At 38.3% G+C, this 23,656-nt stretch overlaps 1 protein-coding gene across 1 annotated transcript in view; it reads left to right on the top strand.

Moving 5' to 3' along the window:
- Positions 1–23,656, top strand: part of CLNK (cytokine dependent hematopoietic cell linker) — a gene marked incomplete at both ends in the record, with an annotated part of 189,097 nt that overhangs the window by 91,267 nt on the left and 74,174 nt on the right. Inside the window, 4 exons of the mRNA XM_082643369.1 lie at positions 1,323–1,360; positions 14,194–14,335; positions 15,604–15,701; positions 21,821–21,866. Coding sequence (XP_082499495.1) covers positions 1,323–1,360; positions 14,194–14,335; positions 15,604–15,701; positions 21,821–21,866 — 324 coding nt within the window. The remainder of the gene's footprint in view (positions 1–1,322; positions 1,361–14,193; positions 14,336–15,603; positions 15,702–21,820; positions 21,867–23,656) is intronic.

Raw genomic sequence — 23,656 nt, 5'->3', positions numbered from 1 at the left:
GATGTTATTAGTGCCCCGGGTTAGTGTTTGCTGCTGGTCCTACCACCAGAATAGAATGTAACTGGTGGCAGGTGCAGACAGGATACTCCTCCTCCTGGCTCATTATCTCAGGAGATTAGCTCTGGCTTAACACTTCCCCCATGCACTGGTCCTAGGCAAATTCCATAGAACTGTGTTTCCACTGAGCCAAAGTTTCATTAATTTATACATTATACCCTACAGGAGACTTTGGCATGCTGGCACAAATTCACAGCTATTAATTTTGTATTTTGGTATGGGAAGAGAATTCAGGGTGAAAGGACAAAAGTTTAAGAACGTGATGAAGCCAGACCAAAAAGTAGAAATACACATCATACCATGGTCCTCTGCACTATTTGGACGCAGGCTAGAAATTTTCCCTGAGAGTCTTAACAGCTAAAGGAGGAAGGGAAATGTGATCTCTTCTAGGATTGATGTTTTCCATTAAATCAAAGCAAAGAAGTGTGCAGCTTCTGGTCCTGAGACCTACTAGAAACTTCTCGTATATGTGCTAATAAAGAGAACACGATAAGAACATTTTCTGCCTACAGTGTTCCTAAATTCAGACTAACAGCATGAAATTATACTGCAATTTAGGAAAATTAAGTGTATGAGGAAGGAAAAAAACCTGCAGGTCATGTGAGCAATTCTTTGGTGGTTTTGCATAATCTGAGGGTAAAATGTAAAACATCGAGCACTGAGTACACTAGATGACTTTCTGGCCATCTTTCATAGAACAAGTCCAAGGGAGGAAGTTGAGTGTTGAGAAACATCTGCTGAACAAGATTTATTCAACAAACGCCTATCAAGAATTCATTTGGTCAGTAGGGCCCTGCACCTCAAGCCAGGGATAGATGAATAAGTAGATATGGCCCCTACTCTTAAAATATGTAGAGTCTGTTCAAGAAGACAATGTGTGGACACATTATTGCAAGTGCGACGTGTGCCAGAGGGCAAGGGGAAAACACATGTGGTCATTGGCTGAGATGTTGCTGAGTCATTACTTTGGGTGCTATTGATTGGGGGGGGCGGCGTTCTTTCTAACATTGTTTCTCTTCCAGTGAGAAGGCTAGCTTGCTGTGGAAAGGCTTCTTAGTTGGGATTTGATTCTCTTTCCTCCTTTTCCATTGCCCCTGTTATGTAAGAGCAGCTGATAGAATGAGAAGCATGGAAATGTGCACTTCATTTTGAGCAATTACAGTCATGAAAAATTAATTGAAATGAGCACAAGATTTCTGGAGAAAAACAAGGGCTCAGTCTTCCCAGTGTTTTGCAATAACATTTTGGTCTCTTTTTGTTGGCAGGCCAGTACCAGACTATTAATGAGCCTCTTCTTGACGGCGTAAGTCAGCTGCTTTCCTTACCTATTTTGTCAGTGTTTGATATTTACAAAGTAAGTGGCTTTTTTCATGGTACTTAGTGAATTTAAAACAATTAAACTTTTCCAAATGGCATAATTCCCTGGCAGAGAAAACTGCATTTCAGTTCTTGCGTAGAAAACTGTATTCCTACAATATATGTAAATCAAATCATCATGCTGTATGTCTTAAACTTATACAGTGATGTATGTCAATTATTTCTCAGTAAAACTGGAAAAATAAATAAATATTGAGGCATTAGTATAGAGAAAGAGAAAAACATTATATTTCCATTCCTCAACTATACAATAAAGACAAAAATTAACTCACAATGGCCATTGTGAAGATTGAATAAGGTGAAAATACCAACACATGGTGCTGGCAAGTGTGTGATGAGAAAATCACTTCCTAAAACTCATGGTGAAATTTTAAATTGCAAGAAACTCTTTGGAAAGCAATTTCATAATATTAACTAACAAATATAAAAATGTCCATTTTCTTAGGCCCTGTAATTCTATGGTTGGGAATTTAAATTAAAGAATTAAGCTAAAATTTGGATTAATATTTAAATACTCATCTATATTTTATAATATATTTTAAATGGCAACACACTAGGATCATGCTAAATATTCAATAATAGAAGAATCATTGAATGTATTATGATATATTCATATTATGAAGTCATTAATAATATTTACAAAGAAGTTGAATGACAAGAAAATTTTAAATTTATAACATGAAATCAGATATCTAATACTATAAATAATGTAATTGTTAAATTATAATTTACATAATTTGAATACTTTTAACTAACCTATCTATAGATGATAAATGGGATAGATAGAAATGATAGAGATAGATAGATGATAAATATATGATAGATAGATAGATAGACAGGATTTACCTGTAAAATCATTGATTCTTTACTATTTGAAAGACTACTTTAAGAATTTGGATTTCTCTGGTGGTGCAGTGGTTAAGAATCCACCTGCCAATGCAAGGGACATGGGTTCGAGCCCTGGTTTGGGAAGATCCCACATGCCTTGGAGCAACTAAGTCTGTGCACCACAACTACTGAGCCTGCTGCACTCTAGAGCCCACGAGCCACAACTACTGAGCCCACATGCCACAACTACTGAAGCCCACGCGCCTAGAGCCCGTGCTCCGCAACAAGAGAAGCCACTGCAATAAGCCCGCGCACCACAACAAAGAGTAGCCCCTGCTCACCGCAACTAGAGAAAGCCCACACGCAGCAACAAAGACCCAATACAGCCCAAAATAATAATAAATAAATAAATAAGTTTTTTTTAATTAAATTAAAGCTATGGCTCTTCATCCCAGGACACACACTCACACACACATACACACGATGAATCAATCAGTCAATCACAAAATATTTTATAAAGTATAAGGCTTATATATACTGAGCTTTTAGTAAGAACCCTGATAGTGAGAGTAGACAGATACTAGATAGGTTAATAGATAAATAGATGTAATGCATTATATTTAAAATAAAACTCTGTCCCTTTCTCTTTCTGGAAAAAATAAACCAAAATATTTATATTTGGTCCTGGGGGCAAGATTCTGAGGGTCTGATGTAGATTCTCTTCAGACCTGAAGTGGTGGTTGCTGTTCCTTTGTGCCCTGCCCCCATGAAGTCTAGCAAGGTGACAGGACTAAAGATGGGCTCTGTCTCACATCTCCAGTTCTTCCAGCAGGTCCAAGGCTTTCCCAAAGAGACTGTGCTCTGAGGAGTCTTGGTTGCCATAATAGTATAAAAATGATGTCCTTGCAAAAATGTCTATCTGTCAAATCCCAAAGGAGTCAAATACTGGTGCTTCAGCTCAGAACTCGCTTCTGTGTGCAGTTCTGGAGGAGAACAGCCCAGTCACCTCCCCCGCTTTGCCAGGTCAATTGTGAAAAACCCTGGAGTGCACTCCCAGCATCTTTGCTTTTCCATGGGCACTCAGCTCCACTGATACTCAGCACGTCAACTAGAGAGAAGGGATCTAGCATGTCCTGAGCTCCTGTCATGGGCAGGCACCAGAGTAGAACCTTCATATACAATTTGCTCAATTAATCTCTGACTGCAACCAAATAAGGTAATTTTAGCCTTCTCCAATTTACAGACTGAAGTAAGGGAGGTTAAGTAACCTCCCCAAGGTCATAAAGTGGACTCACAGTTTAGATGTAGGATAGGATGACTCCATCTTGGATCCATGTTAACACTAAGCAGACCAATCTCACCTGGTTTCCCATCCAAGAACTCCCAGTCTGATCCCTGCTTACCTCCTGAGACCAGACCAAGTAGGCAGGGTTTCAGGGCTATAATGACCTGTTGCTGGGGGCACAGCATGAACATAAATATGCAAATGTTTCTACCCCAACTTTGTGTACAATGATGTAATCTTTTTCCTTTGGGTCACCAAGCTCTCCCCTCTAACCTGTTCCTGCTCTTAAATCACTATGTTGGTCCCTGGTCTCCTGCACCTGAACTCCTTATGTTTGATAAACGGGCCCTTCAAAACTTGCCTGATTCCTCTGTTCATGTAAGACTCAAGCCTTGCTTTCCATAGGAAGCACTTGGGAAAATCAAGGGCTAGCACATTGAAAGTCAAAATTGTTGTCTTCAGTGGGTCCATCTCCTTCTTTATGCTGTCCCATGGAGAACAGAGATTTACTAAATTGCATTCTACACCTTTTCATGGAATGAGCAGAGTTGCCTTGAGCCAAAGTGGGGCCCAAAATGTCCTCCAGATAGGGGTCTGGTGAGTTCCCCCCGTGCTATTGCTTACCTGGAAAGCAGACTCATCCTGTAACTAGTCTTTACTTTTACCAAACTGCTTTGATAGAGTGATGATAAAAAAAAAAAAAGACATACACTTGGGAGCTTGGGACTAATAAAGCACTTGTCTAAATATATTTGAGAATGAGAATAATGTCAACCTAGAATTTAAACTCAAGCCTATCTATTCCAGGTTCCTACACTACAGTAAAATCACCTCATAGATATTTCTGCTTATACAATGAAATAGAGTACAGAAAGCACCTAACACATATAAAGTACTTAACAAATGTTAGAGAGATTTTAAAGGGAGGAGAACAAACCATGATTGGTGGCCTTCTCTTATCTCAAGCTTTTTTTAAAAGTAGTTGTTATCACAGTAGCAGTCATAATAATGTTTACAACTAGTGTTTAGTGAGTGCTGACCATCAGGTATTTTGCTAAAAATTTTACATTCATGATCTCAGTTAAGACACTTCTGGTTGAGTATGATGTTAACTGTGGGTTTGTCATATATGGCCTTTATTATGTTAAGGTATATGCTTCCTATACTCATTTTATTGAGTTTTTATCATAAACAGATGTTGAAACTTGTCAAATACTTTTCTGCATCTATTGAAGTCAATATGTGATTTTTTAATCCTTCATTTTGTTAATGTGGTATATCATGTTGAATGATTTGCAGATTGAACTATCCTTCCATCACTGGAATAAATCTCATTTGATTGTGGTGTATGATCCTAATGTATTGTTGTACTCGATTTGCTCATTTTTCCTTTAATATCTTTATTGGAGTATAATTGCTTTACAATGGTGTGTTAGTTTCTGCTTTATAACAAAGTGAATCAGCTATACATATACATATATCCCCATACCTCTTCCCTCTTGCGTCTCCCTCCCAAACTCCGTATCCCAGCCCTCTAGGTGGACACAAAGCACCGAGCTGATCTCCCTGTGTTGTGTGGATGCTTCCCACTAGCTATCTATTTTACATTTGGTAGTGTATATATGTCCATGCCACTCTCTCACTTTGTCCCAGCTTACCCTTCCCCCTCCATATGTCCTCAAGTCCATTCTCTACATCTGTGTCTTTATTCCTGTCCTGCCCCTAGGTTCTTCAGAACCTTTTACTTTTTTTTAGATTTCATATATATGTGTTAGTATACGGTATTTGTTTTCTCTTTCTGACTTAACTTCATTCTGTATGACAGACTCGAGGTCCATCCACCTCATTACAAATAGCTCAGTTTGATTTCTTTTTTTTTTATTAGTTTCTGCTTTATAACAAAGTGAATCAGTCATACATATACATCTGTTCCCACATCCCTTCCCTCATGCATCTCCCTCCCTCCCACCCTCCCCCTCCCACCCCTCCAGGCGGTCACAAAGCACCGAGCTGATCTCCCTGTGCTCTGTGGCTGCTTCCCACTATCTATCTACCTTACGTTTGGTAGTGTATATATGTCCATGCCTCTCTTTCGCTTTGTTACCCTTCCCCCTCCCCATATCCTCAAGTCCATTCTCAAGTAGGTCTGTGTCTTTATTCCCGTTTTACCCCTAGGTTCTTCATGACATTTTTTTTAAAATTCCATATATATGTGTTAGCATATGGTATTTGTCTTTCTCTTTCTGACTTATTTCACTCTGTATGACAGACTCTAGGTCTATCCACCTCATTACAAATAGCTCAGTTTCGTTTCTTTTTATGGCTGAGTAATATTCCATTGTATATATGTGCCACATCTTCTTTATCCACTCACCTGTTGATGGACATGTAGGTTGCTTCCATGTCCTGTCTATTGTAAATAGAGCTGCAATGAACATTGTGATATATGACTCTTTTTGAAGTATGGTTTTCTCAGGGTATATGCCCAGTAGTGGGATTGCTGGGTTGTATGGTAGTTCTATTTTTAGTTTTTTAAGGAACCTACATATTGTCCTCCATAGTGGTTGTATCAATTTAAATTCCCACCAACAGTGCAAGAGGGTTCCCTTTTCTCCACACTCTCTCCAGCATTTATTGTTTGTACATATTTTCATGATGCTATTCTGACTGGTGTGAGGTGATACCTCATTGTAGTTTTGAGTTGCATTTCTCTAATGATTAGTGATGTTGAGCATCCTTTCATGTGTTTGTTGGCAATCTGTATATCTTCTTTGGAGAAATGTCTATTTAGGTCTTCTGCCCATTTTTGGATTGGGTTGTTTGTTTTTTTGATATTGAGCTGCACGAGCTGCTTGTAAATTTTGGAGATTAATCCTTTGTCAGTTGCTTCATTTGCAAATATTTTCTCCCAATTAAGTTTCATTAGGTCCCATTTGTTTATTTTCATTTTTATTTCTTTTTCTGTAGGAGGTGGGCCAAAAAGCATCTTGCTGTGTTTTATGTCATAGAGTGTTCTGCCTATGTTTTCCTCTAAGAGTTTTATAGTGTCTGGCCTTACATTTAGGTCTTGAAACCATTTTGAGTTTACTTTTCTGTATGGTGTTAGGGAGTGTTCTAATTTCATTCTTTTACATGTAGCTGTCCAGTTTTCCTGGCACCACTTATTGAAAAACCTGTCTTTTCTCCATTGTATATTCTTGCCTCCTTTATCAGAAATAAGGTGACCATATGTGTCAGGGCTTATCTCTGGGCTTTCTATACTGTTCCTTTGATCTATATTTGTGTTTTTGTGCCAATACGATACTGTCTTGATTACTGTAACTTTGTAGTATAGTTTGAAGTCTGGGAGCCTGATTCCTCCAGCTCCGTTTTTCTTTCTCGAGGTTGCTTTTGCTATTTGAGGTCTTTGTGTTTCCATACAAATTGTGAAGATTTTCATTCTAGTTTTGTGAAAAATGCCATTGGTAGTTTGACAGGGATTGCATTGAATCTGTAGATTGCTTTGGGTAGTAGAGTCATTTTCACAATGTTGATTCTTCCAATCCAAGAACATGGTATATCTCTCCATCTGTTTGTATCATCTTTAATTTCTTTCATCAATGTCTTATAGTTTTCTGCATACAGGTCTTTTGTCTCCTTAGGTAGATTTATTCCTAGGTATTTTATTCTTTTTGTTGCAATGGTAAATGGGGGTGTTTCCTTAATTTCTCTTTCAGATTTTTCATCATTAGTGTATAAGAATGCAAGAGATTGCTGTGCATTAATTTTGTATCCTGCTACTTTACCAAATTCATTGATTAGCTCTAGCAGTTTTCTGGTAGCATCTTTAGGATTTTCTATATATAGTATATGTCATCTGCAAACAGTGACAGCTTTACTTCTTTTCTGATTTGGATTCCTTTTATTTCTTTTTCTTCTCTGATTGCTGTGGCTAAAATTTCCAAAACTATGTTGAATAATAGTGGTGAGAGTGAACAACCTTGTCTTGTTCCTGATCTTAGAGGAAATGGTTTCAGTTTTTCACCATTGAGAATGATGTTGGCTGTGGGTTTGTCATATATGGCCTTTACTATGTTGAGGTAACATCCCTTTTTGCCTACTTTCTGAAGAGTTTTTATCATAAATTGGTGTTAAATTTTGTTGAAAGCTTTTTCTGGATCTATTGAGATGATCATGTGGTTTTTCTCCTTCAGTCTGTTAATATGGTTTATCACATTGATTGATTTGCATATATTGCAGAATCCTTGCATTCCTGGGATAAACCCCACTTCATCATGGTGTATGATCCTTTTAATGTGTTGTCGCATTCTGTTTGGTAGTATTTTGTTAAGGATTTTTGTATCTATGTTCATCAGTGGTATTGGTCTGTAGTTTTCTTTCTTTGTGATATATTTGTCTGCTTTTGGTATCAGGGTGATGGTGGCCTCATAGAATGAGTTTGGGAGTGTTCCTCCCTCTGCTATATTTTGGAAGAGTTTGAGAAGAATAAGTGTTAGCTTTTCTCTAAATGTTTGACAGAATTTGCCTGTGAAGCCATCTGGTCCTGGGCTTTTGTTTCTCAGGAGGTTTTTAATCACAGTCTCAATTTCAGTGCTTGTGATTGGTCTGTTTATATTTTCTATATCTTCCTGCTTCAGTCTTGGCAGGTTGTGCATTTCTAAGAATTTGTCCATTTCTTCCAGGTTGTCCATTTTATTGGCATAGAGTTGCTTGTTGTAATCTCTCATGATCCTTCGTATTTCTACAGTGTCAGTTGTTACATCTCCTTTTTCATTTCTAATTCAATTGATTTGTGTCTTCTTCCTTTTTTTCTTGATAAGTCTGGCTAGTGGTTTATAAATTTTGTTTATCTTCTCAAAGAAACAGCTTTTAGTTTTATTGATCTTTGTTATTGTTTCCTTCATTTCTTTTTCATTTATTATCTGATCTGATTTTTATGATGTCTTTCCTTCTGCTAACTTTGGGGACTTTTTTGTTCTTCTTTGTCTAATTGCTTTTGTTGTAAGGTTAGGTTGTTTATTTGAGATGTTTCTTGCTTCTTAAGGTAGGATTGTATTGCTATAAACTTCCCTCTTAGAACTGCTTTTGCTGCATCCCATAGGTTTTCAGTCATCGTGTTTTCATTGTCATTTGTTTCTAGGTATTTTTTTATTTCCTCTTTGATTTCTTCAGTGACCTCTTGGTTATTTAGTAGTTTTCCTACAGATTTTTTCCCGTAATTGATATCTACTCTCATAGCGTTGTCGTCAGAAAAGATGCTTGATATGATTTCAATTGTCTTAAATTTACCAAGGCTTGATTTGTGACCCAAGATATGATCTATCCTGGAGAATGTCCCATGAGCACCTGAGAGAAAATGTATTCTATTATTTTTCGATGGAATGTCCTGTAAATATCAATTAAGTCCATCTTGTTTAATGTATCATTTAAAGCTTGTGTTTCTTATTTATTTTCATTTTGGATGATCTGTCCATTGGTAAAAGTGGCATGTTAAAGTCCCCTACTATGATTGTGTTACTGTTGATTTCCCCTTGCATGGCTGTTAGCATTTGCCTTATGTATTGAGGTGCACCTATATTGGGTTCATAAATATTTACAATTGTTATATTGTCTTCTTGGATTGATCCCTTGATCATTATGTAGTGGCCTTCTTTGTCCCTTGTAATAGTCTTTATTTTAAAGTCAATTTTGTCTGATATGAGAATTGCTACTCCAGCTTTCTTTTGATTTCCATTTGCATGGAATATCTTTTTCCATCCCCTCACTTTCAGTCTGTATGGGTCCCTAGGCCTGTAGTGTGTCTCTTGTAGACAGCATATATATGGGTCTTGTTTTTGTATCCATTCAGCCAGTCTGTGTCTTTTGGTTGGAGCATTTAATCCATTTACATTTAAGATAGTTATCAATATGTATGTTCCTATTACCATTTTCTTAACTGTTTTGGTTTTGTTATTGCAGATCTTTTCCTTCCCTTGTGTTTCCTGCCTAGAGAAGTTCCTTTAGCATTTGTTATAAAGCTGGTTTGGTGGTGCTGAATTCTCTTAACTTTTGCTTGTCTGTAAAGGTTTTAATTTCTCCATTGAATCTGAGTGAGATCCTTGCTGGGTAGAGTAATCTTGGTTGTTGGTTTTTCCCTTTCATCACTTTAAATATGTTCTGTCACTCCCTTCTGGCTTGCAGAGTTTCCGCTGAAAGATCAGCTGTTAACCTTATGGGGATTCCCTTGTATGTTATTTGTTGCTTTTCCCTTGCTGCTTTTAATATTTTTCTCTGTATTTAATTTTTGATAGTTTGATTAATATGTGTCTTGGCATGTTTCTCCTTGGATTTACCCTGTATGGGACTCCCTGTGCTTCCTGGACTTTTAACTATTTCCTTTCCCATATTTGGAGAGTTTTCAACTATAATCTCTTCAAATATTTTCTCAGACCCTTTCTTTTTCTCTTCTTCTTCTGAGACCCCTATAATTTGAATGTTGGTGTGTTTAATGTTGTCCCAGAGGTATCTGATACTGTTCTCAATTCTTTTCATTCTTTTTTCTTTATTCTGCTCTGTGGAGGTCTTTTCCAATATTTTATCTTCCAGGTCTCTTATCCACTCTTCTGCCTCAGGTATTCTGCTATTTATTCCTTCTAGAGAATTTTTAATTTCATTTATTGTGTTGTTCATCATTTTTTATTTGCTCTTTAGTTCTTTTAGTTCCTTGGTAAACATTTCTTGTATTTTCTACATTCTATTTCCAAGATTTTGGATCATCTTTACTATCATTACTCTGAATTATTTTTCAGGTAGACTGCCTATTTCCTCTTCATTTGTTTGGTCTGGTGGGTTTTTACCTTGCTCCTTCATCTGCTGTGTATTTCTCTGTCTTCTCATTTTCCTTAACTTACTGTGTTTGGGGTCTCCGTTTCACAGGTTGCAGGTCCATTGTTCCCATTGTTTTTGGTGTCTGCCCCCAGTGGCTGAGGTTGATTCAGTGGGTTGTGTAAGCTTCCTGATGGAGGGGACTGGTGCCTGTGTTCTGGTGGATGTGGCTGGATCTTGTCTTTCTGGTGGGCAGGACCCCCTCTGGTGGTGTGTTTTGGGGTGTCTGTGACCTTAATATGATTTTAGGCAGCCTCTCTGTTAATGGGTGGGGTTGCGCTCCTGTCTCGCTAGTTTTTTTGGCATAGTCTGTCCAGCACTGTAACTTGCTGCTCGTTGAGTGGAGTTGGGCCTTAGTGTTGAGATGGAGATCTCTTGGGGTGCTTTCACCATTTGATATTACATGGAGCTGTGAGCTCTCTGGTGGACCAATGTCCTGAACTCAGCTCTCCCATCTCAGAGGCTCAGGCCTGACACCCGGCCAGAGCATCAAGACCCTGTCAGCCACATGGCTCAGAAGAAAAGGGAGAAAGAAAGAAAGAAAGAAAGAAAGAAAGAAAGAAAGAAAGAAAGAAAATATAATAGAATACAATAAAGTTATTAAAATAAAGAATTTTTTAAATTATTAAAAATTTAAAAAATTTAAAAATAATTAAAAAAAGAAAGAAAGAAGAGAGCAACCAAACCAAAAAATATATCTACCAATGGTAACAAGTGCTAAAAACTAAACTAAAAAATAATAAATAAAAAAACGACAGACAGAACTCTAGGACAAATGGTAAAAGCAAAGCTATACAGACAAAATCACACAAAGAAGCATACACATACACACTCACAAAAAGAGGAAATGGAAAAAATATATATATTTAGGGGGGAAGTCTAATGTCTTCTGCCAGTGTTCAGTAGATGTTCTGTAGGAGTTGTTCCATGTATAAATGTATTTCTGATGCATTTGCGGGGAGGAAGCTGATCCCCACATCTTACTCTTCCTCTATCTTGAATGTCTCCTGGACTTTTGTTTTTGAAAGGTTTTTGATTACTGCTTCAATCTCCTTACTATGGATCAGTCTATTCAGAAAATCTAGTTCTTCATGATTCAGTCTTGGAAGGTTATATAATTCTAAGAATTTATATCCATTTCATTTTGGCTATCCAATTTGTTGGCATATAGCTATTCATAGTACTCTCTTATAATCTTTTGTATTTCTGTGGTATTTGTTGTAACTTCTCTTTTGCTTCAGATTTTATTTATTTAAGCCTTCTCATTTTTTCTTAGTATGTCTAGCTAAAGGTTTGCCCATTTCATTTATCTTTTCAAAGAAGCAGGTCTTAGTTTCATTCATCTTTTTCTGTTGTCTTTTTTTCTCTATTTCATTTACTTCTGCTCTGATTTTTATTATTTTCTTCCTTCTACTGACTTTGGGCTTTGTTTTCTCTTCTTTTTCTAGCTATTTTATGTATAAGGTTATATTATTTATTCAAGATTTTTCTTATTTCTTGAGGTAGGCCTATATTGCTACCTTTCCTCTTAGTACTGCTTGGCTGCATGCATAGGTTTGGGTATGTCATATTTTCATTTTTATTTGTCCTCATGTGTTTTTTTTTTAATTTCTCCTTTGAATTTTTCCATTAACCCAATATTTGTTCAGTAGCATATTGTTTAGTCTTATGTTCATTTGTCTATACAGGTTGTATCCTTTTCTTCTCCCCCTCATATTTTTGTTGCCACAAAAACATCCCTTTTTATGTTGTGAGTTCATTACCAAATTTAAGTAGTTATAGTTATTTTTAGTGTTTTCTCCTTTAACCTTTATGCTATAATTAAGTGTTTAACAACCAATTCTGATATAGAGTTGCAATTTTCTGATTCTCTCTATTTATCACATTACTCAAAGTTTTGTATACTTTTACCTTTTTGTTTCAAGTAGAAGAGCTCCTTTCAACATTTCTTGTAAGGCAGGTCTAGTGGTGATGGACACCCTCGGGTTTTATTTGTCTGGGAAAACCTTTATTTCTCCTTTATATCTGAAAGATAACTTTGCTGGATAGAGTATTCTTGGCTCACAGTTTTTATCTTTCAGTATTTTGAGTATGTCATTTCTTTCTCTCATGGCCTACAGAGTTTCTGCTGAGAAGTCTGCTGATAGCCTAATGGGAATACCTTTGTAGGTTACTGTCTTTTTTTCCCTCACTGCCTTTAATACTCTTTCTTTATCATTGACTTTTGGCAGTTTTAATATAATGTGTCTTGGAGAAGGTCTTTTTGCACTAAGATAATTAGGTGTTCTATTAGCTTCGTAGACTTGTATATCCAGTTCCTTCCTCAGGTTTGGGAAGTTCTCAGCTATTATTTTTTAAATAAGCTCTCTACTCCCTTCTCCCTCTCTTCCTTTTCTGGTATACCCGCTATTCTTATGGTGCTTTTTTCTAATGCAATCAGATAGTTCTTATAGAATTTCTTCATTTAAAAAAAAAATCTTAGTTCTCTCTCCTCTTCTACCTGAATCATTTTTAAATTTCTATCTTTGAGCTCACTGATTCTCTCTTCCACATTATCTGCTCTATTTCCAATGCTTTCAAATGTATTCTTCATCTCATTTATTGAGTTCTCAAGCTCAGAATTTCTGTTTGATTATTTTTTAGAGTTTTAGTCTCTTTGGTAAAGTATTCCTTCTGTCATTGGTTTTATTCCTGAGCTCATTGAATTGCTTTCTGAGTTTTCTTATGGCTTGTTGAGTTTCCTCATGACAGCTATTTTTAACTCTATCAGTTAGATCACAGTCTCCTGTGACTTAAATTTGGTTTCTGGATAATTTTCATATTCATTTTGTGATACTGTGTTACCATGGTTTTTCATGGTGCTTGATGAGTTGTTCCTCTACCAGTGCATTTGAAGTAGTAAATAGCTCTCTTGTTTAGGTAAAACTTTGTTTACTTTGATTCTAACAGTTTCACAGATTGGTAATTAGAGACCTTTCTTTTGTTTTTCAGTAGGTGCTGCTATAGCACATTTTTGTTTTTTCTTATCTGAGCTGCCTCTGGCTCTATTTGAGAATCAGCAGTTTCCACCCTCCTCTGCCTCTACCAGAGTTCTCACTGGTGCCCTTGTCATTGCAGTTTATGCCTCTGGGATCACTGGTGCCTTGCTGATATCAATGTCACTGCTGCTACTGGCATCTTCATGTCCAGTGTTGCTTGAGTTATCAGCAATGCTACCGTAGCAAGGGGTGGGGAGCCATGGGCAGGGGTTGCCAGAATCACAGGCACACCTGGAGTTTGCAGGTCCTGCTGCTGCTGCTGTACAGTTCCTTGTGGCCATGGGCACCACTGTAACCAGGAAATTAGAGTAGTGTACCACCTCTGCTGCTGCCACCAGGTTTTCTGGGGGTCGGGATTATGGGCACCACCTCTACTGTTCCCCTGATTCTACCCTCTCTATGTATTCCAATCTACCTACCTTCAGATGTACAAACATGTGGATCTCTCTGGAGTCCTGGTGTCTTGGGCAGAGGAACCTTTGTTGAGTTATGGATGTTTTACTAGTTGTAGATTGAAGGGGAGAGACAAAGGGAGTGTCTCACTCCATCATAATGTTGATGTCATTCTAGGGATATCGTTAGAATTCTGCCTACTACAAGAATTTAACTGCCTCAGATCCCAGACTCTCAAATCTTTAACTCCAAGCTAAGAGAATCGATATTACTCCCCTAGCTAGCATGGTAGTCTATAATCTTTGTCATTATTGTACCTTTCCTTGACTCACTCAAATGTTCCCTCCTTAGGGAAGGAAATTAGCAGCAGGCCTCGATGGAGCAAAAGGCCACACAGATGAGGACTATGAAGACCCTGAGGTTCATATGGTAGAAGCACGGCAATCAGTGAAAATTTTACCAGCCAGGCCTATAAAGGAATCTGAATATGCAGGTAACATTTGGGGTCTGAAATCTGAAAAATTCATGTCCGTGCTGCAATAATGCATAGCAACTAAAGCTGCAGGTTGTGAATTAAACAGCTCTAGTTTAAAATCATGCCTCTATGTCTTATTAGCTGTGTGACCTTGAGCAAGCATCTAAAAATCATTTTCTCTATCAGAAAACAGGGTTCATAATAAGAGAACTTACCCCCAGAGTGTTTTTTGAAGATCACATGTATGATGCATGCTGAGTTCTCACCAGAGGACTTAACACAGAGTCAGAGCTCTTTGACTATTGGTTATTATTATCATGATGCTCATCTTGCGTCCTAGAAATAACTGATGAGCATGACAGAAGATTGACTGGTAGGAATGTGGGCAACATCCCTGTTAAGACAAAGTTTGCATAGAGGAGATTACAGTAAAAAGGAAGACTTTTTAATATGGCTGATATGCTTTGCCAGTAACCAGCATATGAGTGGCACTAGGACATGGCAGCAAAGCCAAGCTTTTTAAGAGAAAGAAGACCTTATTACAAATCCACCTTTGCCTCTTTCTAACTGGGGTGCTTTGGGCAGCTCCAGCAAGTTCTCTGAACCTTAGGTAAAGCACACTGCTGTAAGGGAAAAGAGAAAGCATTTGTTATTTCTGAGAGCCTGATTTATTGAAATGAATCTACTGGGGAGAATCGCCTTGTAACTAGTAATGATATTCCTTTCTTCATTTGCTCAGCAAGCATTTACTGAGTATCTACAGTGTGCCAGTTATCACATTAAGATTGATCAAGTGACATAAAGATAAATAAAGCATAATCCATGTTCTCAGGAAGGTCACAATCTAATGGCAGAAAGACAGATAAACAGATAAGTATGATAGAATAAGTTAAGTAGATAATGTATATAATTATGTTAAGTATATAATTAAGCATATGTTAAGTATATGACATGGAAAAGAGAGCCAGGGGTGGTGTGCAGGTGTCTAGGAAGATTTTCGAAGGGCATGACACAGCCCAAGCCTTGACAGATGAGTAGAATTCTCCAAGTGGATAAGAGAATGAAGAATGTTCAGGTCCAGACTTTGACATTTACGTGTATGGACCAAGAGGAGTGACTTCTCCTCTTTGAACCTCAGTCTCTTCATCCGTTAAGTGGAAGTAGAATGACTTGCCTCATACCTATATTGTGATGAGTCAACGAGTTTGTAGATAGGCAAATAGTTTATAAATTATAATATGCTGAGCCATGTAAAGTATGATCTTAAATTTTTTCTCTTCTCACAGATACACGTTATTTCAAGGGTGTGATGGACACGCCCCTTTCCTTAGATGCCAAGACCTCTATCCCCACTGACAGGCAAACCTGGATGAGGCTGGAAGAAGTGAGTAAAGGCTTGAATGTATGAACCAAACATATGGAGAACACATCTTAGCAGCCAAGAGCTGCACCATCTCTCATTCCCAAGGCATCTTGTTAGGGGATGAGCAGGTCAAGCTCAGTGAGATGCAGGGAGATTAGACTGGTGGGCTCATGGTCCTGTAAGTAAGCCTAGAAGGGAGAAGAACATTTGTTGAAGATTTCCTGTGAGCCAGGCGTCAGGCTTTCACCTGCACCTCATCTAATGCTCATCCTGTTCTCCGGAAGCAGAATTTAAACTCAAAGCTTTTTGATCATAACATCATTTTGCCCAGATTTTAGGCCCAAAGATTCCAACTGCTAATTATGTGGTAATAAGTACAGCCTTCCATATCTGCCAGTTCCCCATCTGCAGATTCAACCAAGGATTAAAAAAAAAAAATTCCACAAAGTTCCAAAAAGCAAAACTTGAATTTGCCACATGCCAGCAAGTATTTACGTAGTATATACATTGTATTTACAACTATTTACATAGCATTTACATTGTATTCAGTATTATAAGTGATCTAGAGATGATTCAACCGACCAAGGATTGAGTAGTACCATAGTATGTACTTAGTGAAAAAAATCCAAGTATAAGTGGACCCACACAGTTCAAACTCATGTTATTCGTGGGTCAACTGTATACAGGAGTATGTGTGTAGGTTATTTCCAAATACTATGCTATTTCATATAAAGGACTTGAGCATCCACAGATTTTTATATTCATGGGGATTCCTGAAACCAATCCCCTACAGATACCAAGTGACGACAGTAAGTCAAACAACCTCTCTGAGCCTCTTTGTAAACCCACCTAAAAAATAAGAATAAAAATCTCTGCCATGCTTACTTCAAAAAGCTGTTGAGACCACAAAAGATAATCTTATGAAAATATCTTGCAAATGTAAATGCTCTAAACACATATAGAATTTTATTTGTAATAATACTTTTGCTAATGTTTAATTTTCTTAATGCAGAAATGCATAAAATACAAATTAATCATCCCTGGGGTTTCAGGGCTATCAGTCATAACATTTTGGGTACATTTCATGTCTATGTTTTCTATGCTGATATGTTTCATGCAAGGGAGTCTTTATTGTATAGTGTATACCAGTTTTCTTTCCTTTTCACATTAACTTTCAGTCATAAAACAATCTCCCCTGTGACAAAACAAGCATTAATAAGCATAATCTTTACAGATACATCACTCCCCATTATAAGATTTTTAATTATTTTACTTAACCACTGAGTGAAAACATTTTAAATGCTTTTAGTACATATTGTAAAATTTCTTCCTGAAAAATCATTTCCATTTACCCTCCTGGAAGCCCTTTGTTGCAATTTCCACCTCATAGAATTCTCACTGGATATTACAAAACTGGATATTACATTTTTAATCATAATTTTAAAAAACAAAAAAGAGATTTCACTGTTCTTTTTTTAAATCTGTAGCACATTTATTAGTGAGTGTGAACATGCTTTTGAATATTTATAACACATCTTCCTTGTGCATTATCTGTTCAAATAGTTTACCTATTTAACTTGAGCGTTTCTGTTAAATATTGACAAGAAAAGGATACTACAAATTTTACCAAATAATGTCATGTCATTTACACAGAACACAGCCAATAGAGATTGGGAGAGCAAGATGAGGGATAAAATACTGAACACAGACACCAAGCTAAACACTTGAATCATTCACTCAACAAATTCACTCAAGACATATGTGTTGGGTGCCTGCCATGGACCAGACAAAATTATAGGCATCGGTAAACCACCAAGGCCCTGCTCTCATGAAACGTACATCTAGTGGGAGGAGGCCTGTGATAAATAAATAGATAAATAATAGCTACAAAGACAATATGTCAAGTGATGAGTGCTTTGAAAAAATAATGAAAGCAGGGCACTCACAGGAGGTCTTTCGGAGGATAGATGGCAATAAATGAATGAATGAATGACATTTAATCCTTAAAATGACCTTGCAAGACAAACGTTATAATCCCTATTTTAATGGCTCCAATACTTACCTTCTCTGAGCCTGTACTGTCTTAGATATAAAATCTCATAGCTTTATGATAATACATACAAAACACAGTGCCTGGCACAAAGTAATCCATTACTAAATGACACCTCCATGAGGACAGGGACCATTTTAGCCCCAGTACCCAGCACAGTGCCTTTTTGTAAGAAGTTTTCAACAGATGTGGGTTAATTGGATAGAAATGAACAAGCAAACTCTCAGTCATTTGACCTGAACCTTGAAATATGAATAACTTGAAATATTAATAGGAAAAGAGACACAGTCTTCTTTCCCAGTTTGATTTCTATTCACATGGAACCCTTTTCCAGTCTGTTCCTCAAAGTTGTCACGTGAATATTTGCTACTATTCCCAAGATGTGAAACTGGGGCAGCCCCACAGGGGGCTGTTTGACAGGGAGGAGGACACTTCAGGGCTCTCATCACTAAAGCATGAAGCATATTCAGGGAACAATAGGAATTTTAGAGTCATTGGGCCAGAGGCTAAAGACACAAGTTCTTTTCTGGTTACAAAGAGTAGAAAATTCTGACCTAAAAAGTTAAGGTTTTCTTTCCCTAAAAATCACTGATAATCCACCTTTCCATGTAAGTAAACCTTCAGGAGAAGAATGCTTTTTAAAAAAATAATAATTCTTATCTGATTTTTTTAAAACAATTATGCCAGAATTTGTCTCCATTTGTATTACTTTATATCTTTTCATATTATCTTTGTAGCTTTCTGTTATAAATTTCTTCTTTTAGTTAGGTCACTTTGCAAGTGGAACTATAATCTCAACATATTAAGTCAAGTGAAATCTTGTAAGAAAAATGATATGGGAGACTTGAGCACAATTTTGGCCAGGAGGAAAGTTGTCTTATAAATTAATTAAATAAGGACTTGGCCTTGATTCAGATAAAAAAGGAATTTTGCTTTTATAACCAATGTTTGAATAATCAAGTTTTTTTTGTTGTTTTTTTTTTTTTTTTTTTGCTGTACGCGGGCCTCTCACTGCTGTGGCCTCTCCCGTTGCGGAGCACAGGCTCCGGACACACAGGCTCCGCGGCCATGGCTCGCGGGCCCAGCCGCTCCGCGGCATGTGGGATCTTCCGGGATCGGGGCACGAACCCGTGTCCCCTGCATCGGCAGGCGGACTCCCAACCACTGCGCCACCAGGGAAGCCCTGAATAATCAAGTTTTTATGGTAAGCAGATTTTTTTTTATTATAACCTCCTTCTCGGGAGTTAATTCTAATTCATTTTGCACATTTATGTTGAGATTAAACTCTCTGTGAAATGGATCTTCAACAATCCTTACAGGGGCCAGTTCTTACGATGACTCCTTAGACTGGTTACAACTGTCTTCAACCACTAGACCACTGTCCATCTTTTCATTTATTGAGTGCTTGCTGTGTATGAAGCACTATGCTCAACAATGGAGATAAAAAAAATGAGCCAATGCCCACAGTCTAAGGGAGGAGGCATTGGCCCAAACAGGCAGTTTTGATCCAATACAAAGCGTTAAGGCAGAAGTGACACAGGGTGCAAAGAGCAGGGAGCTGCATCACTAAGTCCAGCCAGAGGCTTTTAAGAAGCCTTCTGGAGGAAACAATGCAAAGCAGCCTTTGACATCAGTAACACATTGCACTGTAATCGGTAGTTCTGATCCGAGACCATTTTGACCCCTAGTGGTCATTTACAATGCCTGGAGACACTGTTGGTTGCCAAGACTTGGGGAGTGCTACTGACACGTACTGGGTGAAGGACAGGGATGCCGCTCAGTATACTGCAAAAGCACAGGGAAGCCCTCACAGCAGAGAATTATCCAGCCCCAACTCTCGATGCTGAGGCTGAAAAACTTCTGTTGTAATTAAACCTGTGTTATAATTTGTTGTAAACTCAGAACTGCATGCATGTCTGAGTCTTCCTTCAGCATCCAAGTTCTTATTCCTCTTTGTTCCCTCATAATCCAGCATTGATACAGGTATAAAGTAGGCACTAGTAAATATTTGATAGAAAAATGGGTGTAGCCCTAGGGGAGGGGCAGGCAATATTTCTAGGACCGGGATCCTATGCTAATATCATCAGAGGGTACCTCCCTCTGGGGAAGATGCAATGCAAAGAAACTCTGTCATATGAAAGATCCAAATGGATCCAAATGTTCAAAAGGAAAATTGGCCACCAAAGGGGAAAAGAACAGAAACACTAAGGAAGCCCCATTCCTAATACCCTAATCACGCATGGCCCAGCTGAGACAGAGACAATGGAGAACCTCTCCTGCTCTGGGCTAGCATTGGGAGAGACCCGCTCTGCAGGGCAGGTGCACAGGGAAGGCTGAAAGCTGAGGATGCAACAAGAACTTTGCAAAACTCCAATAAAGATGTTTAAAAAAAAAAGCTACTATAAAAAAATAAAATAAAAACCCAGCACACCAGCCTCCATACCCTGGCGGAATTGGAAGCTGATGGTGTGATGAAGGAAGCCATAACAACAGCAAACCCAAACCACACTCAAGCCTTGACTAACTTGGCCAGCAGAAGAGCCACCACTTTCCAAGTATAAATAAGGTGTTTCAATGTTCCACAGAGGAAGAGGTGGACATTGAACATTAAGACATGAGGTAACAGGGCGTTCAGTGACCCTTCCTCCCCATCCACCTTGGCCAGCTCAACTTGGCACCAATGAAGTGTAACACTAAGACTCTCTATTAGCCAGGGTTCTCTAGAAACATAGGCGGAAGATGATAGATAGATAGATAGATGATAAGTAGGTGATAGATAGATAGACGATAGGATAGATACGATAGAAAGACAGAAACATGTAGACATATATAGCCATAGACATATATACATATACACATGCATATAAATAAATTAGTGATTATGGAGGCTCAGTCCCACAATCTGCTATCAGAAAGCTGGAGACCCAGGAAAGTCAGTGGCATAAGTTCCAGCCTGAGTCCAAAGGTCTGAGCACCAAGAGAACCAATGATGTAAATCTCAGTCATCGAGGGCAGGAGAAGACCATCGTCCCTGGTCAACAGTCAGGCAGAGAGATCAAATTCTCCTTTCCCCTGCCTTTTTATTCTATTCAGGCCCTCAATGGACTAAATGATGCCCACCGGCATTGGGGAGGACAATATACCTTACTCAGTCTACTGATCCAAATTCTAATCTCATCTGGAATCACTTTCACAGACACACCCAGAAATAATGTTTAATCAAATATCTGGATACCCTGTGACCCTGTCAATTTGACACATAAAGCTAACCATCATAGACCCCAATACTGATCTAGGCTCAAAGGCTTTCAAAGGCATTGGGCATCATTAGGATGTCTCTATCATCTTCTTCACTCTCATGCCTAATAATTGTACAGCCATCCCTTAATAGTTCAGCAACACCTTTAATACTATTAACAATGACAGCTAACAATTATTCAGCTTCATTTGTGTCATTTCCTGTTCTAGGCACATTGCCTGTCTCATGTAGTCCTGCCACCCTTGTGAGGTACCAGTTCTTTTGTTACCTCCATTTCACAGATGAGGAAACTGAGGCTTAGAAGGTTAAACGACTGGCCATGTTCTCATAGCCAGCACATGATGGAGGTGAAATCCCAACACGGGCATCCACACGAGGCCACACTCTGATCTGCCTGCTCCATCACTTTCATGGGCTTGATCATGTATGTTGATCTTCACAATAATTCAATGACATGATTGACTAAATATTTTCCCTATTAAAAAGATGAAAAATCTAAGGCTCATAATATGGTAAATGCTTTTCCAAAGTTTCACTGCAATAAGATTGGATTGGATCTCAACTGGATCTCAAACTAAGTATTTTTATGCCAAATTACCACCTGAGGCCACTACCCTCATTGCTGGCACAGTGGTACATGTATTTACACGTATTTACACATATTGACTGATTGCCTCCCATACTCGTAGGGTGATCTATAAGAATTATGAGTCCAGGGACTTATGCCTTTAACCTTGGGAATCATCAGGTTACAGTTATATACTGAGTGGCAGATCATGAGATGGTATAGTCACAGTTTAAGAAATAATGGTGTCACGTTGTCTTCTACAGGTGGAACAACCCATTTCCAGGGATATCAGAAGCCAACATGTTAAAGGTAAAGTCAAATCACAAAGTTTGAAATATAAGTATATTTGCATCTTTCTTTGCTTCCAAGATCCTCTTACATTTTTGTCTGTGGTCACAGATTTCTTCAACAAGGTTGTCTATTGAATTAACCTTCATGAAATAACTAATTTTGGAAAGAGTCTCTCACATCTTATGCCTTTTTATCACCTTACCTTATTAATGAAGAAATTGATTGTGAAAAGTCATATTCCATGTTGTGCAATTTGGGAAAGAAATTGTTTTGAAACATATGGGTTGCATCAGATATATAACTAAGTTATTTCTCTAAGCATACCCCTCTGTAAAATTGCAAGATAGAAATCTAATTTTAAAATGCTGATTAATTAACATGAAAATAGATTTTAAAGCTTCAGGCAAAGCAACTCAATTTGGAGATAAAGATACAGGTAAGAACCTGAAAGGAAATAATCAATTTCAGTAGTGCTAGAAGCACAAATGGAGGACAGCCAAAGAAATTTAATTGGATCCTATACATTATAGCTTCTCTCATCATTTCCCCCAATGTCCCCATATTCTCTTACAATGTTCAGTTAGAAAAGATGACAATCCCATGATTTACATTTCCCAGTAACTGAAACATCAAGATCATCTTTTATGTGTCTGATGCTATATTCTATAACATATTATTAACATCACATTTTCTTTAATGGGAAAGTGTGATAGTTAGGGTTCTAAGAGGAAACAGATGGCACACACCCGAATTAGGATAATTTAAGGAGGTTTTTTTACAAAGGAACTATTGACTAAGGTGTGTGAGGTGTAGGAGAAGAATGAGGGGTGATGCAGAAACTAGGGTCAACAGCAATGGTGCTGTCACCACCCCTAAGCCCAAAAGGATGAGGGGACAGCTACAGAAGACCAGAAGGAGCTCACCACCTTGAGAAGAGCAGTGACCATTGGTTGAGGAACACCACCAGCCCATGTGGACCTCCCAGGGTGGGAGCCAAGGGAATACATGCCCCAATCTCCCTCTCCAACCTTCCTTTGATCTCCTGTTCAGACTTCCTAATGGCTGAGCCCAACCTGAAACCACGGGGCAAGGTAGCCTGCATGTGCTGGTTGGTCTCCAGGATGGAGAGTGGGGTGGAGCAGGGTGGACAAGGTGAACAGTGGACCTGGAGGCGCAAAGGGAAGGTATGCACAAAGGGAAGCAAGGTGGAAGGAGCAATGAGAGGAGCCCAAGCCCAGGCTCTACTACTACCTGGCTGTGTTACCTTAAGTAAGGCACCTAACCTTTCTGAGTCTTACTTTCCTCCTCTTGAAATGGGAAGTGGGCAGGACTTTTCTGACTCATCAATTCAATTGAATTAGCAGAGGCAGGAAACAAGAGCTGTTCCCTACTCCCTCTCTCCTCTGCATCCTGCACAGCCTGACAGATCCCTGTCTATCTTCCCTCTAGACCACTCCTAAACCCCTCAAAATAGGGGAGATTTCCTATCAGTGCCTCTTTAGTCCTTAAACATGGAAATGCCTTCCATGCACACAGCACTTGATTCAGAGCTTTTCTGCATTAACTGATGTATTTTAGTCCTTAGAAGACCACATGAATTATGCAGAGGAAATTTTTTCATGCCTCTTGACAGAGGAAAGGAGCAAAGCACAGAGGCATCCCAGAGCAGATCATAATCATTTGATGTATAAATGTCTTAGGTCCTAATAGAAGCTTTATAGGCAATTTATTGAGAAATGAGTCCTGGGGAGAAAGCAGACAAGAAATGGATGTCACAATTCTCCTCTTTTTTTAATAGTTCACTGTAG

Source organism: Mesoplodon mirus (assembly GCF_964341445.2).
Source record: "Mesoplodon mirus genome assembly, chromosome: 2".
NCBI lineage: Eukaryota > Metazoa > Chordata > Mammalia > Artiodactyla > Ziphiidae > Mesoplodon > Mesoplodon mirus.
The sequence above is the reverse complement of the archived record's forward strand: the minus strand, read 5'-3'. Positions and strand labels throughout refer to the sequence as shown.